General features: G+C 34.0%; 4 protein-coding genes, 1 long non-coding RNA gene and 1 pseudogene across 10 annotated transcripts; 1 reads left to right on the top strand and 5 right to left on the bottom strand.

Annotated features, from left to right (window-relative positions):
- Positions 1-158: 158 nt before the first annotated feature.
- LOC124822191 (uncharacterized) lies at positions 159-2895 on the top strand. 4 transcript variants are annotated; one of them, XM_088115071.1, is made up of 4 exons: positions 159-329; positions 423-654; positions 1578-2302; positions 2402-2895. In XM_088115071.1, exons 3-4 carry the CDS (start codon positions 1588-1590, stop codon positions 2749-2751), a joined length of 1065 nt encoding a protein of 354 aa, XP_087971197.1. In that variant the 5' UTR covers positions 159-329; positions 423-654; positions 1578-1587; the 3' UTR covers positions 2752-2895. The 4 variants fall into 4 exon arrangements, with proteins under 4 accessions (XP_087971197.1, XP_047150120.2, XP_087971198.1 ...); XM_088115072.1 differs by having other exon boundaries at positions 161-329; positions 1578-1819; positions 2003-2895; XM_047294164.2 differs by having other exon boundaries at positions 160-329; positions 1586-2895.
- A 1417-nt stretch (positions 2896-4312) lies between these two features.
- On the bottom strand, positions 4313-7020 carry LOC124822186 (ATPase, V0 complex, subunit E). 3 transcript variants are annotated; one of them, XM_047294159.2, is made up of 4 exons: positions 6903-7020; positions 6570-6712; positions 5536-5583; positions 4313-4673 (listed from the first exon to the last, which is right to left on the bottom strand). In XM_047294159.2, the coding sequence occupies exons 2-4, from the start codon at positions 6665-6667 to the stop codon at positions 4607-4609; spliced, it is 213 nt and encodes a 70-aa protein (XP_047150115.1). In that variant the 5' UTR covers positions 6668-6712; positions 6903-7020; the 3' UTR covers positions 4313-4606. The 3 variants fall into 3 exon arrangements, with proteins under 3 accessions (XP_047150115.1, XP_087971037.1, XP_047150114.1); XM_088114911.1 differs by lacking the exon at positions 6903-7020 and adding an exon at positions 6801-6889; XM_047294158.2 differs by lacking the exon at positions 6903-7020 and having other exon boundaries at positions 6570-6882.
- Positions 7021-8477: 1457 nt separating this feature from the next.
- Positions 8478-11238, bottom strand: LOC124822190 (cell division protein FtsZ homolog 1, chloroplastic-like). Its single transcript, XM_047294163.2, has 6 exons — positions 10805-11238; positions 10172-10271; positions 9830-10059; positions 9485-9652; positions 9003-9236; positions 8478-8910 (listed from the first exon to the last, which is right to left on the bottom strand). Exons 1-6 carry the CDS (start codon positions 11039-11041, stop codon positions 8644-8646), a joined length of 1236 nt encoding a protein of 411 aa, XP_047150119.1. The 5' UTR covers positions 11042-11238; the 3' UTR covers positions 8478-8643.
- Positions 11239-11831: 593 nt separating this feature from the next.
- LOC124822189 (transcription initiation factor TFIID subunit 6-like) lies at positions 11832-17149 on the bottom strand. The gene is made up of 13 exons (XM_088116613.1): positions 17132-17149; positions 16814-16972; positions 16399-16485; positions 15848-15949; positions 15641-15749; positions 15311-15408; positions 15092-15229; positions 14892-14987; positions 14611-14735; positions 13853-13985; positions 13377-13502; positions 13179-13290; positions 11832-12372 (listed from the first exon to the last, which is right to left on the bottom strand). Exons 2-13 carry the CDS (start codon positions 16937-16939, stop codon positions 12014-12016), a joined length of 1611 nt encoding a protein of 536 aa, XP_087972739.1. The 5' UTR covers positions 16940-16972; positions 17132-17149; the 3' UTR covers positions 11832-12013.
- Positions 17150-17749: 600 nt separating this feature from the next.
- LOC124822188 (L-type lectin-domain containing receptor kinase S.4 pseudogene) lies at positions 17750-18163 on the bottom strand (annotated as a pseudogene).
- Positions 18164-20264: 2101 nt separating this feature from the next.
- Positions 20265-22044, bottom strand: LOC148198585 (uncharacterized). Its single transcript, XR_015786954.1, has 2 exons — positions 21901-22044; positions 20265-20522 (listed from the first exon to the last, which is right to left on the bottom strand). It is a non-coding gene; the product is annotated as an uncharacterized LOC148198585 (long non-coding RNA).
- Between the last annotated feature and the right edge of the window lie 2286 nt (positions 22045-24330).

The raw sequence follows: 24330 nt of genomic DNA, 5'->3' as shown, positions 1-24330 counted from the left end.
TGACATCCATCAAATTTTTAAATTATCTTTTACTTTTTTTTTTTATATAAATACAAAAGTTAACCTTTATTTTTATTCCTATTTTACACTTTTACCATTTTATGTGTTAAAGAATCTTTTTCCTTGTCGGAACTATAAATCCATAACTTACTTTATTTTGTTTCAGGGGACGAGAGAACCGATTCTCGAGAATCGATTCTCGGCGCCGGTGACCTTTGAGAATAGATTCTTCAGCGAAGACGACCGGTTATGGATTGCAGAGAATCGATTCCCGTGGCCACTGAACTGACTGGAGAATAGATTCTCCTTGTTATGTAATCGATTCTAGGGTACGTTTCAGGGAAGGAGAATAAATACTAGGGCTTATGTGTTGTGTTCGTGTCACTGTTTTTGTTTGTGTTTCTGAATGTGTTGTATTGTAGGTGGAGCATTGGAGATCTCGTAGTGGTGGTGGTGGTGCTGTCCTTGGTGGTTTGCGCTGCTGGTGGTAGTGCTTGGTTGGTGAGGTGGTTGTGTGAATTTAGTGCATTGGTGGGGTGGCTGGCCGTGGTGGTGTGCTGTTGTCGTTGGTGGTCTACTCCGGTCAGCTCGTGTCGGTGCTTTGCGGATCGTGGTGGTTCACCTTCACTCTGTTTAGGTTTAGATCTTCAAGAGGTAAGTAATAAAGTTTAGCATAGTTTGTGTGTGCTGTGGGATTTAATTTATGTATTATGGAATTTAATTTAGGTTTGTGTGTGATAGGTTTAATTTAAGCTTTTGGTTTATTTTAGGGTTTATTGAGTGTGAGTAATTATTTAGTTAAAAGTTATAATTTCATATGCTTAAAAGTATAGGTTGATTATGTTTAAATATAGAAAAAGGTATTTATAACTTCTAATTTGAAAAGATTTTTATTTTACCAAAGTTAAATTAATAGAATTTTAATGAACTTTATTAGGAATTTAAAAGAATTCGAGGTTTAGCATAAAAAATCGTATTAAGTATAAAATATTGAGCTTTTAATCTTCTAAAAGTTATAAATTGATTAGTTAAATAGAATTATGTAGAATAATATTCACCATTTATGGTTTATGTAAGATGGGCATATCTGATAAAGTTTTTTCACATACGGGATAAGAAAGAGATATTTCATATTTGGATGATGGATGTAACACTCAGGATGGCACTGAATGCTTATAAAAACTCAATTTTTATCAATTCTTAATTCTAGTGTCCTTGTTTATAAAACATAAAACTCAACTTTATTCATTCCGTTAATTCAAAAAAATTGTTCAACAGTTGATAAACATAAATAGAAACTCTCGTCTGGCATACAGCAAATATCAAGCTCTTCCAACAAAGTTTTCACTACAACTCCTCATAGTTCTGAATCTTGAACTGCATATACACTAAAATAATGCCTTTTCTTCTGTCTAGATGTACAGTACTGTAATATTTGAAGTACTTGTGACACTTAATTTTACATGGCATATAATGAATTTTATTTCACTTTTTTATCATTCCTATAGTAACTTCATTTAAATTATTGTTATTGTATCATTAAATGTAAATTGACTTATATTTTCATTTGCTTAAAGTGTTGTAGTAATGACTTCATCTTTATCAACTAAAAGACAGAGAAGTGGAAACCAAAGGAGAGAAAAAGCTTTGGCCATTGAACCTGCACTTCCTACTAGAAGGCTACCCTCAATCGAAGAAGTTTTAAATCAAACACGGTTTTTTGGCGAGCATGATCATATGATTCAGTATGGGAAGGCATTTTACAAGAGGAAAATCCTAACACCAAAGATAATGAATTTTCCTTTCTTTGCACAATCAGGTTTGTACTTTCACCATCATCTTCAATTTCAAGGTTTGGAGGAATTTGTATGTATGGAATGTCCATACTTTGAAGATCTCATAAGGGTATTTTATTCCAATCTAAGAGTAGAAAATGGTCACCTCTATACTGAGGTTAATAAGACAAAAATTGAAATGAAACCTGCTGATTGGTTGACTATAGCTCATCTGAAGTATCAAGGTCAAAAACTCTCATTTCCTACCATACCTGATGACCTACCATACAACCGTGATATGGCATTCAGTGACATGATCAGACCAGAGTTGCAGGGTCAAAATGCAAAGACTGTAGGTGCCATGAATGTTAATGACAGACTTCTGCATTATGCATTGGTGCATATCTTGAGTCCTCGGGCTACCAACTTTGCAAAAATAATGCATGAAGACACTTTTATGTTATGGGCCATGAAAAATAACATTTTGATTAATTGGCCTCATCACATAATGCAACATATGATGAAATGTAAGGACAATAAGATGCCTCTTCCATATGGTATTTTGATTACTCAGATCATGGGTTATTATGGCGTCGATTTAACTATCGATTCATCTACCGTACTAGGTTGGACACACTACTTTGGTACAAAATCCTTGAAAAAATTAAATATTGTTAATGTTAATGGTGTATGGCACCATGGTGGGGCTAATGAGGATGATGAACAACAACCTGAAGAAGAAGATATTGAGCATGAAGAAGCATCAGTACCTGACCACCGTGTTGAAGACAGTAGACCACAACCTCCGATCCAGCATGATGCTCAAATGCTTTCACAAATTTGGGGAGGTATTCAACATCTGCAAGAAGGATTAGCTAATTTGAATTTAACTGTCACCACAGGTTTTGATAGGGTCACTGAAAGAATTAACCGTTTGGAAGAAAGATTTGACACCTTTCAGGACTCTTTCAAATAGATGATATTATTATTTTTATTTCGATTATTGTAATTTAAGTATGTTTTTCGATCTCATGTTCGTATACATTCGGTTACATCAATTTTGTATATTTTTTCTTAACATTTTCTATATTTATAATATCGTTATGTATACTTTTACAAATATTACAATTTTGATAGCAATTGATTTTATGGAAATCCATAATTAGCATTCCATTTAACATTAAATATATTAATTAAAACATTTGATTCAATTAATCATGCATATTTTTATTCAAGTATTGTTTTAACTAATAACTCTACATTTTAATTAACTAAATTATCATTTTCCTTATTAACAATTTAATCTAATTTATTTTGATCAATTGAAATATATCTTTAACAAATTATTCACATTTTAATTTAAATGAACTTCAAACAATCACTATTTTGTTTTATTTAATCAAATTACTCATAATTTATTTTAACTTGATTTGTAGTAGTCATGTTTTTATTTAAAATCAAGTCATCAATTACAAAAAAAAAAAATTATTTTACATAATAACCAACATTTGATTTTAACATAAATTATACTAATTAGTTTCATTTTATACAATAAAATTGTGATATTTTAATTTAATTTATTAAAATATTTTTTTTTTATTTATCAGACCTATCTAATCATTTACAAACTTTTTTTTTAATTTTTTCACTTTCAGTTTTCTTTTCTTAAAACAAACAAGACCAATTTCTCCTTTATTAAAACTCTAATCCATTATTTTTACGCTTCCTCAAATCCTCTTCTTATATAAAAAAAAAAGCCTACCTAACCTACGTCAATGAAGGGATACAATAGAGTTTTATTTTCTAAAAAGATTTAGGTATTTAAAAAAATTAATGTTATTTTACTTTTCTGGGGGACAGTTTATTATTATTATTTTAATTTCTAAAAGTTTTTAGTGTAATTCTTATTTATCGTTTTTTAATATTTTTGTAGTAATATAACATTCATTCTTCAGTTCTTAGTATAAAAAGATTATTTATAAAATTAGGATTATAAGTTAAGATTTTTGAAATGTTAGATACAATAACTTATATTTCGAATTAAAATGAATGTTTTCAACATAAGACAATCGGATGACCATTGCTATACTATTCACACTTTTATCCAAAAAAGAATTATGATACGATTTTCTTCTTTTCTTTTTCATATATAAACAAACCTATACAATTTGTCTTTCCTTATAAATTTCTAACATTCATCAACATAGCTCACTTTTTTTCATTTAGTTACCAAACATATATCTGCCCCGTTTGGTTGAGTTGAAAAAGTTCACCTAAATAAGTAAAATCAATTCAAATTTTCTCTCAGTCACTTCTCTACAAGTGTACTTAAAAATGAATCAATAAAAAAAATCAAAATGAAATAAAATGTGTGAAACGAAATGTTGCCCAGCTGTTGTAGGCGTACTAACAAGTACTAAAACTATTAAATTAGTATCGATTGTCAGTATTTAATTAACGTTTCGGTCATCTGGTAGGTGACCAGAGTGAATAGTACATGAGAAGTGCCAAAACATGACATAAGAAATTTTTGAATCTTAGACAACAAACTTCCCTTTTCATCAACTTATTTTTCACCGAAATACATATTTGATACCATTATCCACGGATATCTAAAATGAATAACAGAATGGGTGATAAATACAACATTCGTAATATGACTAATGTCAGGTAGCAACAGAAATGCCATTATCAGACAAGAAATACATACAGTCCAGTTCACTCTGAAAAAAATACTGAACAACTCATGATAACCAAAATCAAATTCTATGCGGCAGCCAATTTGTGATCCATGTTCTCTAACTTACAAGGAGCTACATCTGTTTAGAGACTCATTCGCCCTCACTCAGTATAGGTACAATGAGTGGTTTCATCTGTGCCAGATATACAATCGCCCACCTAAAAGAACAGAGAAAAGACCAAGGTTGAGCCTATGACAAAGAACACATGATTTGGTATTTATAAGCTATAATTACAACTGAACCAAACACAAACAGAAAATAGCTCACTGAAAGATCAATCAAGATAGGATTCAATAATATGAGAAGATAGAAAACTTGGGAATGAGCTGTGAACAAAAAGTCATACCCCAACTCCCCAAAAAATATAAACAAAACAAACGCTTTTCAAACATACAGCTACTCGTGTTCATCATATTTTATCAGAAAATGAGGAACAGAAATATAAATAAATAAGTACACAAAATATTTATAGTTTCCTCTTGTAAAATCACACATTTAAGATGTGCAAATATAAGAATGACAATGAGTATATACCAACGAAAAAGAGAAACTTGACAGCCTATTACCAGTTGGAGACATTTTAAGTTACAATAATCACATCTGTGTGGCATGGCAGGCTCCTTTTTCACTAATAAAACTAATGGCCGTTTAAAATAGAATAAAGGCATCCATGCTTATATACGATCAGGTACAATCAATTAAAATTATCCTACTATCACAGAATTCGGTAACTCTGCTTCAATTACTATTCTTCATAGGAAGGATGCTATTCCACTCTGGTATTTAGACATTAAAGACCAAAATTCACATGCAGTACGCCGGTATCATGGTCTAATCAATAAATGGCAGCCTGATTGGAGTCATCTACGTCGGGTAAAAGACATCGTTTTTTTTCCTATTCTAATCAATGAATTCCTTGCCAGGGGAAATAAAGATATTGGTGCACAAAAATTCTACACACTCTAGTTCAATGTTTAACTTAATGTAAAATAAAAACATGCCCATCAAACAATACTTACATCATCCAGCAGCAAATTGTTGCAGTAATTACCAAAGTTAGGTGAAATCTGCAACAGAATAAGAAGAGATTAGACACAGGTAGATAAGAACAATTCACACATTACACAGAACAGCAACGGAAAATAGTGCCACAATGAATATTCATTAGATTTGTCAGTGTGGGAATGCATGTGAGTCTGTATAAATTCTTCAGAGCAAGCTCAAGTCGCCAAATAAATCTGAATATGTAGCATTTATAAAACACAAAAGGTTGCAATAAATAGTTGATAACCATATCAAGTTGTCAAGTACTAAGTGTGTCTCTTTTCACGTTCTCACTTTTCTAAAGCAACTGATCGTGAAAGGGTTAAAAGATTGTATTCATGTTCAATGAAGCTTTGAACAGAAAAATAAACAAGAATAAGAACGATAACAGTTTATAAGGTGTTGAACAAGTATTCATTACCAAGACAGCAAACACACAGTCATACTCTTGACTTCTTTACATGCAAAGAAATTCCCTAGAATCAATTAACATCCAGGAATACTTTTTTTTTTTTTTAAAATACTGGCCAACTCATCCTTCCCAAGTGAATCAGTAACGCCTTACTATAAAGTCAACAACAACAACCACAACAACAACAAAACCGTATGTCATGTTTGAGTATAAAGACATTTGTTTAATTTTGAGGAAGACAACCTTAATCTAAGTTCATTTCCCGAAATCTTGGCAAGTATTTAAAGCAGCAGCAGGATTCACAACAACAGAAAGCGGTAAAACACATTTCCCCAACCAATCCATAAATTCATCAGATCAAAATCCCACTGATTGCACTACAACAACTAAACGAAAACTAACGATGAGATGATCCACTCACACAACGTAACCAAATCACGAAATCCAATTCAGAGACACGTCGTACTATAAAGCCCAATTGAGTGAAGAACCTCCCAATTCCTCGAACGCAAACCACTCTCGAGATTGCTAGGATACCGCAATCGATACATTGAGAACTTAAAACAGAATGGAGAGAGAAAGGGAAAAGGAGCGTACAGATTGGTAGAAGGTCCTCTGTTGCAGCAAATTCTGGTGCAGAGGCTCGCGATGATTCCGATCACTGCGAAGATCAGCGTCGTCACCAGGAAACCCATGTCGAGTCGTTCCCTTTCCAGATCCCGAGCAGAGAAAACAAATTCCTACCGCGAATTGAAAAAGAGAGTGAAATAAAATGTGAATTAATTGATGGATTGATTGATTTTGGAGCGAAGGCGAATTGAACCCTACTATTTGGGGGCGTTTGGATGCCGAGAAAATGGTGGAAAATGAAAGAAAGTGAAAATAGGAAAAGAGAAAACACAATTGAATAATGATAGTTTGTTATGTTACCTCTGAACTCTATCAAGCAATAGATCTCACCGTGCTGTGATTCGATCACCTTCGCATATAGTGTGTGATGCGTCGTCGATTTTCTGCTTCAGAATGAATTGGGCTTCAGCCCACCTAGGCCCCAAACTCGGCCTACTATACTAAGAGCATTGGACTATGCTCGTTTTTTTCTTTTTTTTTTTTTTGCTGAAAAACTTGCTTTCGTATGTCTTTACAAAAATAGTTAGAAGTAATTTAATTAACCATATAATTCCTATGTAATTTTTCCATTTAATCAGTATTAAATAATTTCATAATAAAATATCGAAAGGGTGTTTCCTTTTCACCTCCATTAATATCTTGTATTACCTTCCATTCTTTTGGGAATAAGTTTTTCAAAATCCAAAAGATTCTCAGAAGATAATCCAATTTTAAGATATAAAGTTCAACTACCTAAAAAGTTTAGCCCAAGCTCAACGAAACAATTGACTATTAATTTAATCATTGATGAAAAAGTATATACCATAAAAACAATATTTAGGTATTTAAACATTGGGGTATTATAATATTAACATTATGTGAATTCAAATTTTAGAAAAACTAAAATACATTAAATTTGAATTGTTTTGTATTTTAAATTATTTAATTTCAATCAGATAATTTTAATTTCTTATATTTAATTATTATGAAATGTAAATTTAATACTAGATAAAACTAGTAATGTCAATAGAAAAGTTATAACGACATCAGCACAAAAAATAATCACTATAAGCTTCAACAGGAAAAAATTCATATTCATTACCAAACATTAATTAAGAAATAACATTATTCTACTTTAAGAGATATATAATGCTCTTAACAATATCAATTAGAAAATTAACTTTTATTAACATGGATTATACATTGATAAAAATGGTTTCAATGATATTGATAAAAAGGCTCAGTGATATTGATAAAATATATAATCCAATAGTTATAAAGAAAATTCTTACTAAAATTAGTATATAAACATCATTAACATATGTTCTTATCAATATTAGTCATAAAATAATCTTGACTAACATCAATTAAAAATAATATACATCAATCAAAAGGATTCTGTTTGATATTAACCATATCATTTCGTAAAGAAATTGAAGCTTACATAAACAAAAAGAAAATGATATAAAACCAACACCATCCTATCCGTGGACGAAGTCTAAACTCAAAGCATCAATGATCTAAGTCTAAGACAAAAGGAAAATTTGAAAAAAAAAACATTGATACAAAAGAGAAAAGAATAAGAAAATATAAATTCCTGTTGAAATTTTCTATTCGAATAACATGTTTTATTATAAGATATTTCAAATTCTTTTCAGAAATAATTACCATTTAAAAAATTTCCATTCAAACATACTAAGAATCCTCTTAAAAAATTTCACCTTAGCATTGAATCCATATTAGTCATAAAGTTGATATTAATCACTGCATAAAACTCTTGTTGGTTATGGTGTACACTAAATACACGAGAATATCATAGTAAAGTTTATATATTCATTCCTTTGACAAAAATGCTGTTTGAGTGAGCTACAAACAAGCTGTTTGTTACCAAGAGTCTGACTAACGAATCATGAAAATAGCCAACATTTTGAAGAAAAGAAGTTCGTAAAAGCAAGCTCCATATTTGAAAGACACCATCACCAGAATGACATCTCAATTAATCTTCAAGATAAGCAAAGATATTAACTACAACCAAAAAAAAAAGTGTGAAAGAACTATGTAACTAAAAGAAGAGCTTTCGTGGGGATGCTCTAGATCCAACTGTTGGATAGTTTGAGGATTTGAGAGGAGAGGAAGCTGCCTTGCTTTCTTGGCCCTCAGGCACTCTGTCAAGCAACTTTGCTGCCCTTGGATCTGTTAGTAGTGTCTTTTGGAAGGACTGCGAGAAGCCAGTTGCAATGATAGTCACATGAATCTCCCCATTGTAGCGATCATCAACAACGGCACCGAATATGATATTGGCAGAAGGGTCAGCTAAACTTGTCACCACCTACAACAATTATGAAGTTTTGAGAAAACCAAACAAATGCCTAAAACATATTCATATGATCAAAAACTATGTTCCTTCTGCCAATGAAGTACCTGAGACACTCTGTTTACTTCCTGCAGAGTTATGTCTTTTCCTCCAGTAATATTATACACCACTCCAGTAGCTGACTGAATAGAAGAGCCGATTAAGGGAGCCAAAGTAGCCTGCTCTGCAGCTTCTTCGGCACGGTTTTTACTGGAGGAAACACCCACACCAAGCATTGCAGTTCCAGAGTCTTTCATCACAGCTTTTACATCAGCAAAATCCACATTTACAAGCCCAGGTATCTGTAAAAAGACAGTAGGAATATCATCCTCGTAAACCGACATCAAAATGCACTTTGCAATATATAATTGTTTAATTATGACAGTGGGGCAAACACTCCAATGAGTTGGGAGAAAGGATATGGAAAATGATTGAAGCCTGTAATGTACCCTCTTACTCTTCTCAATCTACCATCCTAGAATGAACAACTAATGCTTTCCATGGTACCGCTTCCAGATAGAAAGTCTTCTAAAATTGTTAATCAACTCACTGTTATGATGTCTGATATTCCCTGCACTCCTTGCCTCAGAACATCATCTGCCAGACGGAAAGCATCCTGAAGAGGGGTCTGCTCATCAGCCATGTCAAGGAGGCGGTCATTTGGAATCACTATAAGAGTATCCACATTTTTCTGCAGCTTTTCAATGGCTTCCAGTGCCTGAAAGGATAAAACCGGAATTTTAACTTCTATAAGTATCGTCGGATCAAGACAATACAATATAACATCAATCAATTTTCAAAGTAAATTATCACAGTTCAACCATAACTAAGATGATTATCAGTTATAACACATGACCTAATCATATTCTCAAATAAGGAAAGAAATGACACCTGCCTGCAATGATCTTTTGCGTCCTTCAAAACTGAAGGGATAAGTAACTACACCTACAGTCAAGTAACCTGCCTCTTTTGCTATTCGGGCCACTACTGGTGCAGCACCAGACCCAGTTCCCCCACCCATGCCAGCAGTTACGAACACTAAATCAGATCCTTGAAGAGCACTAGCAATAGCATCTTTAGATTCCTCAGCAGCTTGTTCCCCCAAAAGTGGATTTCCCCCAGTACCTGCATCTCTATCAAGCATCTCGAATCAAAGGAAACATTGAAATATGGAAGCCAAACCACAAAGGCATACAAATCAAATCACATCATAGCAGAACACATACAAGTGTCTGACCTAATCCCCTAGTCAGAAGCTCTCCAATTTTGATAGGGTTCTCGGCCGCAGAATGCAACAGTGCCTGAGCATCGGTATTTATAGCATAAAATTCTACACCCTGATTAAAAAAAAAACAAGAATTGTACAAGAATACAGCATTAGCAAAAACATAAACAGTACTTTAATGAAAAAATCTACACTATCTTGGCCATCATACCGTCAAGATTCGGTTAAAATTACTCTACATTTTAAATGCAGTGACCCTCGTATTCTAAATTTGATGATCTGACTCGGTACTTTTGACCTCACCGATAGAAGTGCCAAAAAAAGATAGGCTCTTAAAACAGTTTCGACTAAATCTTTAGAAACCCAAAATACATCTTACCAAAGTAAAAACCAAGAAACATATTCCATTAAAAAACAACATAGTTATCGACAATTTCAGTGTTCAAAAACACTAACAAAATATATAAAAATGACGAATTAACAGATACACCAAATGGGTTTCTTAACAAACCCACCAAAGATACCATACAATCTCACATTGTTCATAGTTTCATAAATTAAACAAAAATGACCCATTAAAAGACATCAAGTGAGATTTTAAACAAAAGTATTAGTAAATACAAAAAGGGGAAACGAAAAACGCACGTGCAATCCGCAACCAATCATGCGGTTAACGGCATTGTTCCCGCCGCCCCCGACGCCGACAACCTTAATCTTCGCGCTCTCGAGTGTCGAGAAGGAGCAGCACCTCACGGACGCGAAACGGCGTCGCGGGGGTGCGGTGACGCACGTTCTTGTTCTGAGAGCGAAAGAGGAAGAAGAAGAATAAGAGAATGCATTGTGGCGAATAGAACTTGGGTTAGTAAGGGCAAGCACGGCCATTGTAACACTTGTGAGGGTTGTTGTTTTAGGTTTGATGATGAAGAATTGGGGTTTAGGGTTTTAGAAGAAGACGAGAATTAAGTTCAGTTTTCATCGTTCAAGTTCAGTTTTGTGGATTGGAAACGAAGGAAGGAAGAAAAGCGCAACAGAAGGTTATGCAGTGGTGACAATACTAGTGTGTGATGTGTGTGAACTCTCACATTTAGCTTTTTCTTATTTCTCTTTTTTAAAGAAATTGCTGCACCTGACAAGGAAAATAAATAATACTGGTATTTCAGCATACTATAATTATTATAAATGTTAGAAAAAAAATCCTTAAATATTTTTTATAAATGTCATATTCCAACAATTTTAATTACTATTTTTTTTACGAAATTAGAACGTCACATTTCTTTTTTGTATTTGAAACCTGAATTGCAGCTGAGACAACGATGGTAACCTTTTTGTCCTTCACATTGTAACAGATTCTATATTCTATATATAGTATCTACGCGAGCTTCAGTTAATGTTACCATTTTTCCCGATTGATGTTTCATTTGCAATTATTTGGATTTTCTTAACGAAAGCAAATATGACTCTTGCGTCAATTTTCTCACAAAATATTCATTACAGTGATTTGGTTTCGTTAATATTAGTTTATGCAGATCCTTTTCATATGAATTGTTCTTCAATGTTTTGTTTTGTAATTTTTTTCAAGAGATATCATGATTTTTCATCTATTGACCCTCTGCTTTGTCAGAGTGTTCAATTACTGAATAAATAATCTAAAAGACAATGTAAGACGTGTTACTGGTTTTTTCATGAGCTTTTCTTAGGCATTTCCCATGACTTTAATATCAAATTTAAATACAGGTTAATTTCTACTCTAGCCTATGGTAATTTATATTCTGCAGCAAGTCATATATGAAGCATGCCACCTTATTGCATGCACTTTCACATGCAAAAACAAATACCTACACTGCAACTCTAGTGCTACAAAAACATAAATGCTTCAGGGTTTGGAACAAATGGTAACACCCTTTCGCCAAACAATTCAACCACTGATGACACCAAATTTCCTGCATCAATGTCATCCTTCCAAGCCTGAGCAAGAGTGGCAGACACCTTCCTTTGTTCATCTATAACCTCCCTCCCTGCCGCCTTGTCGGTTGAAATTTGACTAGCCATCGACATCACAGGAGCCCCCATCATGGTGGAAAATCCCCCTGTTGAGCCTTTCATGTCAACTGACATAGAGTTCATTGGTATTACACCTCCATGGCCATCTGTTGAAAGTTTCTTCATTGGAGGTTGCTGCTGCATCAGATTGTCGGCACTGGCTTTTCGTTTGCCTTCATTAGTGTAAAGATGGAGTATGATCATTATAAGAGCACAAAAGTAAAGATTGTTTTCTGATTATAGGAAAACATGGATGCCAAAATGAGCATTCTGATGGAAACAAATTCAGTCCATTTACTTTAAATCAGGCTTTAGGATTGTAAACATTTAATGTTGCATGAATGGTCAAAATTTCATTTACTTTAAATCAATATCTAATATCCATGTGTGGTTAAGGATTTGATTAGTTTACTTCCATATAATCTTCCATTTCGGTACTAAGTTTAAAAATCGTTCAGTTCACTAGGAAAACAGAAGTGCTTATGAAGGGAAAAGTAACAGTAGTTAAAATCAATCATCTTGGAATTTATATAGAATTATTTTTTTAACGATGAAACAAGAAGATTGACCCTTTCTCTCTCCCTTTTTATCCCAAGCAAGGAATAATACATTAAAATATTATTAGCACAAAATATTAAAAATCCATTGGTACATATTGTTCAAAGCAGTTTATATTGAAATAGTATTTACTATAAATGGTTATTGAATAATTATTCTTTGTAGGGCAATGCGTTTCAAAAACTAGCTTGTGTATTATTATTATTAAAAAGAAAATGTTTTCAAAAATACACTGACCTTCTTATGTCTGTGTTGCCTGTTAGGACTAAAAGTTAACTTTGAGAAGGAGAGAGAGATCATACAGCTATCAACATAAGGCATGCATACAAACAAATTTATTCATTACTCCATTCAAGATCAAGCATGTATTTCTCTTCAAACACATCAATATAATTGCGGTGGTAGAAAAATAAAGTCATACCTGACATTGGAATAATGGCTTTTCCACTGCCTCTTGAAGTAAGCCGAGTTGGAGGAGAGAACAAATTGCTGAAATTTTTTACCTTTTCATGCACACATTTGCCTACTGCACCCTGAAAGATTTGACTTCAGTGATCAGCTAAAGAGATGTTCAGTGAAAACAAACCAATTTATGCATAATTAAACCATCAGAACTCACCAACAAAGCTCCATAAACCTGCCAAGCTTCATGCCTCTTCATTTCATTGTTTTGTTTCTCAGGTTGCATTTCTGGCTCAAGAAGATGCAAATATGGCTCGAGATTTGGAAGTATAAGCAAGTGAATCTACTCAAAGTGAAGAAATGTAAGCATTAGTTTGCACCAATACAACCAGAGGTTCTAAATCATAAAGCATAAAAGTCACCAGTGCACCCCATACAAATTAAGATTGTAATAAAAATGCACATATTTAGTAACATCATATTAAAAAAAAAAGTGATAGTTCTCCATTATAGTCCACAACAACTAAACAGATGATAAAAATTATCATGTTTGTATAAGAAAATAATCATATCTGATATAAAAAGGAAAAGTATAGTGTCTTCATTCGATTATTATCCATAAGAGATCATCAAACAAATAAGATGAAAACAATTTAACAACCATAACACATTTAAATCAAGGTCAGAACATACAATTCTTGATCCAAGAGCTTCTATCCCTTTAATTGCACCATAGTGCTGAGGCAGAGCTTTTGTAGGGTCCAAGAAAGAATGAAGAAATGTCTTTGTCACACGTGGCTGCAGATTGTGATAAATATGCCCAAATCTGAAATTTCCAGAGACAAGAAATTTAGAACTCAAAAAAATAAATATAAGCAAGCTCAGTAGTCTGTAGTTGCTAAATACAAAATCTTCCTTATCAAACCAAAGTATGTGCCATCTTGAGGAAATTTAGATATGCATATTAAGAAGCCCTTTGCATCATTATTGTTTTACAAAACACATTGCTCAACTTGTGCAGTTAAACTGTAAAGTATCAATGTCAGCTATATACCTATATATAGTATTCTGTATGAAACATGTATGTTTAAATCTATCTCAACCTTACAAAACCGGTTTATAAGATCAGATTTACACCTACTTATATACCACAATTTGACCATATCTCTACTAGATATGGAATCTCCAACAATATTCTATTTCAAACACATGCAAGTTTAACAGCCTCAACAATTTATGGGCCACAAATCAGACACAATTAAAAGAAATAAGGAAAATCTTTCTTAATTAAAAATAATGAAGAAATAACTCTAAATAAATCTCCTACTCAAATCTGTATATAAAAAATAGAAAAATTGAAAACAATGCACATGCTGCAAAAGTTAACTTCATAATTAAATTATCTCTTCCATGGTATTTAAATTCTTATCCAATCGAAAGAAAGTCCACACCTTTGGCATATTGAAGCAACAAGATTAGCACTGAAGTTCCTAAGCTCCCAATGATCGTCAGATAGTCTGCTTCCTATCCTTTTTGCAACAAGGCAAGTAATGATAGGTGGCATCAATTGATGTAACTGCAGATTTTAAATATCAGAGATCAAACTCATCAGTTGTCATATATAACAACAATCATCTGAAGTCAACGATGTATATATACATACATACATACATAAATATATATATATATATATATATATGTGCAAAATCATTTACATTGGTGTCAAACTTACATAAAGTTCTATGTGTATCTGAGAATTTTGCACAAGGCTCCGCACAAGGCGCATCAAGGCAAATAAAACAGCTAAATTATGTAAATTACGTGCCACCTGATATGACAAGAGAAAAAGGATAAAAGTGAGGGTTTATGCTCTATTTCGCACACTGAATTAAGAACCTTAACCAAAAACATCACTGACAAACTTGTCAATACCTCATCGGCAACAAAACATGTGAAATATGGAACTAAGGGATGGAGTCCTGAGTCTGTCGCCAAGCTAACCAATGCTCTTCTGAACGGAATGGATCCAGACTTATTTAATGTAAGGTAAGTTATTTTCTCGTAGTAGAGCTGTAAGAAATAAAGATCCTTAAGTGAAGTACAAAAACATGGAATTGCATAAACAATTGATACACCACATAATGTGTTTACCTGAAGCTCCCTTGTTATTAAATGTTTAACAGGTAATTTAACATCAACAGAAAGCCCATCTTCCTTATATTCAGATTTTCGTATCTCAGAGGGAGGAGCTGCAATTAACGCAGGGCAAATAAATATGTCAATGTCAGGAAAATCAAACTTCATCATGAACTTCATACAGTTTGGTAAAATACAAAATTCAGTGTACCATTAAGGAGGTTATAGCAGGTTGGCTAGATAGGAAATTGATCATATTATCATACAGAGAATGAGCATGGTTGGAACTCAGAGCATTAAGGAGGTTTAATTCAGTTTTATTGTGCTTAAATCTGGAAAAAATACCTTCAACTGGAGCGTTTTCAGGAATTGCAGGTTGCACACCTTCAATAGCCAACCAGTGACTGGTAATTGATGTATCAAGGGGTGCTTTCGGTAAAGGAGCTTCAATAAGCTGCTCAAATCAAGAAAAATATGAGAACATCGTATCAAAAAGCAATTAAACAATTTTTATTATCAGAATGGCAATCTTGGTGTACCTAGAAATCTTACATCTTTGATATCCACATCTTTGTCATCGATGTAGAACAAATCCTTATGTCCAGCAGCTCTTTTGAACCTCGGAGGATCATTAGAGGTGAACCCATATATCGGCTGATACATGACAACAAGCACAAAAAATAATAAACCAAAAATCAAGTTCAAAGATAAAAATTTCAAAAAGCTAGGGGTGGTTTAAACATGGTGATAAGCATTTCATAGTGAAACACGAATTATATGGAGAAGTGTTTGCCATTATAAAAATTTGAAAGCAATATCTTGATTTGAATGAGGCATTCTACTGTGCACAACCACTACTCTCATAAGAGTATGCACAAGAGCACCACCATTACCAATTTGCCATCCTCTTAACGACAAATAAGTAACCTTTTCATAGATACACTTACAAAACCTTTATATACACTAGTCTGAGGAAAAACTGTTTACAGGGTAGGAAAAACACATGCTACCTCAATAAACCGTCAACAAATCCATAAAAGTTTGAAAACAGAATAATAAATTCTAAAAGCCAAAGTAAACACATAAAAAGAAAAACAAGTCACCTCCAAATTTCTCAATGCAAGTGCAGTATCCACATCCTCTGTACTAAGAAAAGTTCTCATCGAATGGCGCATGCATTTTATCGACTCCTGTCCAATTCAAAACAAACAACCCATGCTTCAATTAGCCACATTCAAAGTAGTAGCAGTAATGGTAACAACAAAAAAAAGGAACAACAATATCAAAATCCAAACAACCGCTACACCCCTTTTATAAAAACTCAAGAACCAAATAAGGGAACTTCATTAATTTCCCTCAAAGATAAAACTTTTAACGTGATTTAGAAAGTGGGCTTCACCGTTAGCACCTGAGACGAACCGGGTCATCGCGGCGCGACGAAACCAACAAAGGGGTCTCAAATTACCCGCGAAAATTCAAAAATTGCGCAAGAGGGTACGAGAACATTGCAAATGATACCTGCATGATTTCACGAATGCGATATTCGAGATCGGGGGCGAGAGCGAGGGCAACATCGGGGGACAAATTGGTGATGCCGATGCTCTGTGCGATGACTTCGATTGTCTCCTTTGGCACAAAACTCATCTTGATTTCAATTGAACATCAATTGGTCTTTCACTGATTCACAAAGGTGGCTTAGGTCAAGGGGAATGCTGATGGTGGTAATGCCAAAACCAGAACAATTTGCAGAAAGGGAAGAATAGTTTGAATTAAAATAGAAAAATTAAAAATACTTTTATTGCCCTAAGAAAGAGTTGGAAGGTCAAAGAGACGAACTTGTTAGTGTTAGGTTCTTTTGTGAAAGATCAACAGCTGAGGTAAGAAAAACAACAACTATACACTGAGGTTGTTTTTCCCAAATCTTTAGAATAGTGTCTACATTATCATTATGTTACTTTGAATAATTTCATTACAAAATAAAATTAATATTTTACTTTATTGCCGGAATAATTTTGACTTAAATATATTTTTAATTTATGAAATACAGTGGTAGTTTATTTTTGATTTAATACTCAATTTTGTCTCCAGTTTGGTTTGGAAATCTCAATATAGTCTTTCGTTAGAAAAGTAATTGTAATGGATCCTTACTTGTAAATTTGTGAGTCAAGTTAGTCCCTTCCGTTAAATATAAGCAAACGGAGTTAATGAGATGATGATGTGGCAGTAGTTAATGGTTAAGTGTCAAAACGCAATTGTGTGCATGCTTACGTGGTGTTGAATTAGAGAAGTTTGGGTTTTATTAGAAATTGGATTTATTTTAATTGGGGATAAATTGGCAGCAGTTAGGGTTTTTAATTAATTTTGTGCAATTGAAGCAGAGGTTCAGACAATATCACACAAAATGTAAATTGAAACCATAATTTCAGATGCTTTAATTCAGATTTCACGTTGATTTCAAAACATCATATTATGTAACTCCTCGTAGTAGCCACCGCCACCATCTTTTTTTTTCCCGTAAACCACCGGCGGAGGCCGCGCCACCTCCCTCTCCAAATACCTCACCACCTGCCTCATGCTGGGCCTCTTCTCTGGTGCCTCCGCGGAACAGTACAACCCCACTTTAATCACTACCAAAACTTCCACCTCATCAAACACCCCACCCAACCTGAGGTCCACCACCGCCAGCGGCGCCCCCATGTGCCACCGCTCCCAGACCCAGTCCACCAGCACCAGCTCCTCCGGCAATGCCTTCACCTCAATGGGCCTCCTCCCGCACACCACCTCCAACAACAACGCTGTGAAAGCGTAAACATCAGAACTGGTGGTGGGTTTCCCCGTTCGTGTGAGTTCAGGTGCAAGGTACCCCATCGTTCCCACCACACGTGTGGTGCTAGGCTTGGCACCATGCTCGTAAAGCTTGGCCAACCCAAAATCCCCCAACCTCCCATTTCAAAACATCATATTACAATTCCACCACAACCCTAACTTTGTCTCTGTTCAATTGCACAAAATTAATTAAAAACCCTAACTGCTGCCAATTTATCCCCAATTAAAATAAACCCAATTTCTAATAAAACCCAAACTTCTCTAATTCAACACCACGTAAGCACGCACACTATTGAGTTTTGACACCTAACCACTAACTACTGCCACATCATCATCCTATTAACTCCGTTTGCTTATATTTAACGGAAGGGATTAACTTGACTCACAAATGTACAAGTAAGGATCCATTACAATTACTTTTCTAACGAGGGACTAAATTGAGATTTCCGAACCAAACTGGGGACAAAATTGGGTATTAAACCTTTATTTTTTGTATTTGTAACAAATGACTTTACTTTGATAAAAGTATTTGTTTTGGATTAGATTTTATAAAATACCTTTTTATAGTTCTTATAATACCTTTTTAATTTTGAATTAGTTTATTTAAAAATATATTTTTGTTGACTAAAACCAAATAATTTGCATATCATTAATATTTTTATAAATAAAATAAAGGGTTAAATATGTTTTTCGTCCATTAAGTATCACACAATTTTGGGTTTAGATCCTACTCGAAACTTTGATTGCTTTTAGTCCTCATAGTTTTGAAACTATTACTATTAGTCCTAAAAATTGAACTACGTTAACTTTTGTTTGATGTGGCAAACGGCGAGACCACATCTTATGCCAGCTTGCCTCTTTACTCTCTGCCACATTGCTTGTGCTTGAGAACTTCGTTCGTCTTCTCCGGCAAAGCAACCACAATTTTGCTTCTCGTGCACCATCACCCCAATCGCGCAACAGCCCAAGCCGCAGATCAAGCAAGCATATTCATTCTTCACCTGCAAAGAATCCAAACAACAGAGCCCTTTCTTCAAACAAGGGAGCCCTTGGGAGGGGTTTGCCTCACCTTACACGCGCGCACCCTAGCCTTCATCGGACCAGCCGCCGTGTCGGACCTACCGCTCAGTCCAAGGCGTTGCCAGCGACACTAATCGCCACCGGGGCCATTGTCAGCCGCGACGTCGATTTCTCTCTCCTTGCCTTTTCTCCGCGCGCGAGAGGGAAGCTCTCTCGTTCCTCCGCCAATCGCCGCCTGTGAGAGCCTAGCCTCCGCGAGCCACAAACGAGGATGGTCACCGCCGACGCCGTCCTCGACAACCGGTCAGAGTCGTGAGGACTGGTCTACCCTTCCTCTGATTCGGTGCAGCCCAAAAGCAGGGGTTATCATCCCCATTTCGGCGAAGCAGACGGCCGTCAACGTCCACTGTTCCGCGCCGTCAACATCTGCTCCATGGCATTCCAAAAAACGCGAGCATCCATGGCATTCCCAAAATCACCTAAAACTCAGACAAATTCAGAAAATGCGAACAACCCCAATAGCAAATCACACCATGCCGGAAGACGCACACCGAGTTCACTCCGACCAATCGAGAACCACGACCAAGCGAAATCCTAAATCACGAGTGCTGCGACGAACCATAAATCGCCTAAGCCTCTCCGCCGTCGCGCCTTCATCTCTCAAGCTCCCCTACAGCGACGCCATCCTCCATCAACGCCACCTTCAACGCGCAAAATCCTTGCAAGTCGCGACATCCTCCCATCGAGATGCGCCATCACCTGCAACAGACCTGCAAATCCAAAAACACAGCAGAAACTCCATTCGCCACGTGCAAGAGAGCAACCCTTCCCTTCTCGCGTTCTTGGCTCATGACGGCGTAAGATAGAAGAGCAAAATCGTGGTGCAGGTGCAAGGGCAAGTTTCCCCAATATGGCAAACCCTAATTTGGGGTGGAAGGGGGCTGACACGTGTCAGATTCTTATTGGCCAGATAAAAAGAAAAACAACGTGGCAGAGAGTGAAGAGGGAAGTTGGCATAAGACGTGGCCTCGCCGTTTGCCACATCAAACAAAAGTTAACGTCGTTCAATTTTAAGGACTAATAGTAATATTTTCAAAACTATGAGGACTAAAAGCAATCAAAGTTTCGAGTAGGGACTAAATGTAACATCCCAATTATTATAGCATTAAACTATAATAGAGTTCTTACATCATTGATACAATAGAACAGTTGATAGGAGGAGGAATAACAGTTTTCCTCATTATTATACAAACCCACACTCAAATTTCAAACCAAATACAATTCACACTTAAAACATAGACAATTTATAAGGCTCATTCTTAAAACTAAGCTTCCGTCGATCCTCCATCTAATGCTTGCTCCACCGGCATATCACCAACTTCTGCTCCCATCCACCGGATGATCATCGCCAGACAAAACACATAACACAAAAGAACAACCACACAACAGACAAAGCAAGGGTGAGCTAATGCAATACAAAACATCATGGTAAATTAAATTAATAACCAAACTTCCATCTTATAAGTTAAATTACTCAATAATATAATAAACATACCATTATCATCGTAAACTCACTCATCTGGATCATCGTATGAATATTGAACTCTTAGCTAGTTCTACACTTGCAGTGGTACTTTACTCAGCTACATCCTATCCTACTCTGTTCCCCAAACTGGATCTTCGGATATGGATGCACTTATTTGCTAGCCCAATTATTCTATCCTACTCTGTCCCCCAAACTGGATCTTCGGATATGAATACAACCACTGAAGCTACATCCTTCCTACTCTGTCCCCCATTGTGGATCTTCGGTAAGGATTTCCCACTCTCCACTACATAGCTTTCTCTCTAAGTGAGATCGAGACTATTGAGAGCATAAGAATGAACCACTAAATCTGAGTTCCTATATTCATACGTACAGTACTTGACACAAAATCAACCAGGAGTTCCTCACACTTTCCATTCATAAGTACACATGTCAACATGTTATCATCTTTAGTCATATCTCAAGAAAATAACTCTCACATACTCAGACATTTCACATCCTCACAGAAAACATTACTTATTAACACATAACTCTTTATGGTCTATTAATTCGAACCCTTAAGTAGTTCAAATAGTTTAGATACCCTCACTGATGACTCCGGAAGGGTCAAAAACCCCCATATCGACCTAAAGAACGTCCAAAACGGACATCCAGAACTCCCAAAACGTCAAAAACATCAAAAACACTAAATTTGTCACGCATAACTTGCTCCAGCGAGTTGACTCATTCACTCTAGCGAATTTACTATTCCAAAATCACGAAAATTCACTTTCCGGGCTATACCGACTGTTCCTTCCCTCATACCGGCTTTATAGACGTCCAAAAACTCATCTCCTATCAACAACCCATATTCATCCAAATCTTATAATCATCTAAACTAAACATTTAACAAAGAGGTAGCGGATAAATAGTCCGGTCCAAAATTTCATATCAAAAGCCTAGTCTCCTTTTTAAATCCATAAACAAATTCAAATTCTTCGATCTATACGTATACAAAAAAAAATTCCACCGATTCAAAATACTTAATGCGAACAAGATCTCTTCAAAATTATCAAAAACAGAAACACATCCCGATTCCAAACCGTAGATCAATTCAAAAGACACAACAGAAACAGAATTTCCTTCTAAAATCATAAAGAGAGTCAAAATCCTAATCATATACCAAATTTAAAATCATACAGAAACAAAAAGACTCAAGGTTAGCTCCCCTTACGGTTTTCTCCTAAGCTTGCTTTCAAACGGTTCCCCGACGTTCCTCTGCCTTAGAATTCCTTCTCGCGGCTCCAAACTGAGCTCTAAAACTTCTCTGGTCCAATGCTTTTAGGTAACAGTTCTCAGATTCAACTTAGGAATTCTCTCAGCCCCAAAACCCTCTTAAATAACCAGAAAAACGTGTTTAAATAGTAAAACGCGTTTACTGAGTCAAAACGCGTTCAAAACGCGTCCAAAACGCGTACAGCGAGTGAGTCTGATTTTGACAACTTTGTCAGTCCGGTTGAACCCCTTCCCGATGTCGGAATTATGCGTATAAGTACTCGAATCGAAGCTATTCGAGTCTACTTTCTTATGGAAAAAGAGTCAACTTAATATCTAATTTGTAAAATTAATTATAATTAAAATACCAAACCATGTCAAAGTTGACAGCATTGTATTTTGCATATAAACTTTAACTTTTGTTACAACTTGATACATTTTTGGTTTCTTACTCTACTAATGACCCGAGATTCACATTTTCCTTTAATTTTTCAGGGTCTTACACTAAACCCAAAATTGTGTGATATTTAAGAAACGAAAAACATATTTAACCCTAAAATAAATAAGGACTTAAAGCAAGACAGGAAAAAAGAAACATATATTTAAGTCTATAACTTTATATTTCATTTTTACTTTTATTTTAAATTTAATTAAGTTTCAACTTATTAATAAATTTAAAAATTTTCAATTAAATTCTATTAAATTTTCACTAATAAACACATATGCGCTACTTTTATGATATAAAAGTAATAAAATTATAATTATAAAAAATATATAAATAATTTTACAATTTAATTGTAAATAGTTTTTAATTATTTATAGATAATCTTTATTTATTTGATTTTAAAAAATATTAAATTTAAAAAAATTATTTAAAGAGTAAAATGAAAAAAAAAATATGGACACAAATATATTGAGCACTTAAAAAATTATATATATCAATAGAGTTTCTATCATCTAATTTTTCAATTAATAAGATGACTTGATTTTTAATTAGGTGATATAAGCCTTATCTTATTATCTTATCTTAGTTAAAATCACATATAATTTTATAATTTCATAATAATATAAAATTAACAAATATATATTTTATAATTATATGATATAATTTTTATTACACTAATATTAAAATATATGGTTATTTTATATTTCATTATAAGAAAATATAACTATACAGAACACAACATCATATTATAGAGCTTAAATGCTTTTATATTTAATTTTATATACTTTTTATTCAATTGAGTTGAATTCTTTTAAAAAAATTAATTTGATCTTTTATTGATAAATTGGATTAAATTAAAAGATATCACATGTTAAAATATGAAATATGTCACGTGTTAAAATATGAAATATGTTACATCTCCAGGGGATAAAAATATCAATACTTAATAAATATTTATTGATAATAGGTATTTTAATATCTATTTTTAAATGAGTCGAGTATAGGTATTATATTATTCGTATTATATTATTTGTGTAAGATCTGAGAAAATAAGGGTTTAAAAGATAAAATAATTTTGAGACTTTAAGTTTTTATTTGGAAATTAATGTTCTTTAATGTATATTTTTGTTAGAAGATAATTGTTATGTTATTTCTTTATTTTTATATTTTTTAAGGGCAAAAGAGTTTTTTACCTATATTCAATTAATGTAGAAATTAATTAAGCGGATGTAGAAAGGAAAAACATGCAAATTAAATAATTTGGATATTTAATAAAATGATATTATGTAAATATTTTAGAAGATTTAGTTGTTGTTATTTTAAATTAGTTAAATGAAAATAGGAGATATAATCTTGATGCGTTTAAAGATTAAAAAAGATATTATTATTATTACAGAAAATCATTATTAGATATTGTTTGATAATTTAAAATATTACGTTGATTTTTAAAATATTTGGTGGTTGATATTTTAAAAAGTAGTTAAGAGATAATAAGAAAGGAAATCTTAGTGGGTTTAGAGATAAACTGAGAGATTTTATTAAAACTAAAAGATAGAGATAAATAAAAGAAGATAAAGAGGAGGAGAGTAAACAGGGGTCTACATTTTGTTACCCTAAAATCAAAAAATGAAAATTTGAAAGATAAGGGAGAGATAAAAGACGTTTCTAGGAGAAAAGAGGAAGAACTATAGAAAACCTCAATGATAGGGAGGATTTGTGGTGTTTTTGAAGTTAGATAAAACTCTATAATTGGCCAAGGTATGGGGAAGCTTACCATTGTTTGTTGTGTGCTATGCACTCTCGATTTACTTGCATGAAAATACTTGTTTGATATGTGTTATATTATTATTGTTATGATTATTTGTTGCTATTGTTGGGTAAGAGTTTGTGTGTGCATGAGAATAGGTTTTTGGTAATATTTGTGATGGGTTTTCCCTATGAATG

Source organism: Vigna umbellata, chromosome 5 (assembly GCF_029865625.1).
Source record: "Vigna umbellata cultivar VRB3 chromosome 5, Vumbellata_1.0, whole genome shotgun sequence".
NCBI lineage: Eukaryota > Viridiplantae > Streptophyta > Magnoliopsida > Fabales > Fabaceae > Vigna > Vigna umbellata.
This window is presented reverse-complemented; position numbering and strand designations above follow the sequence as displayed.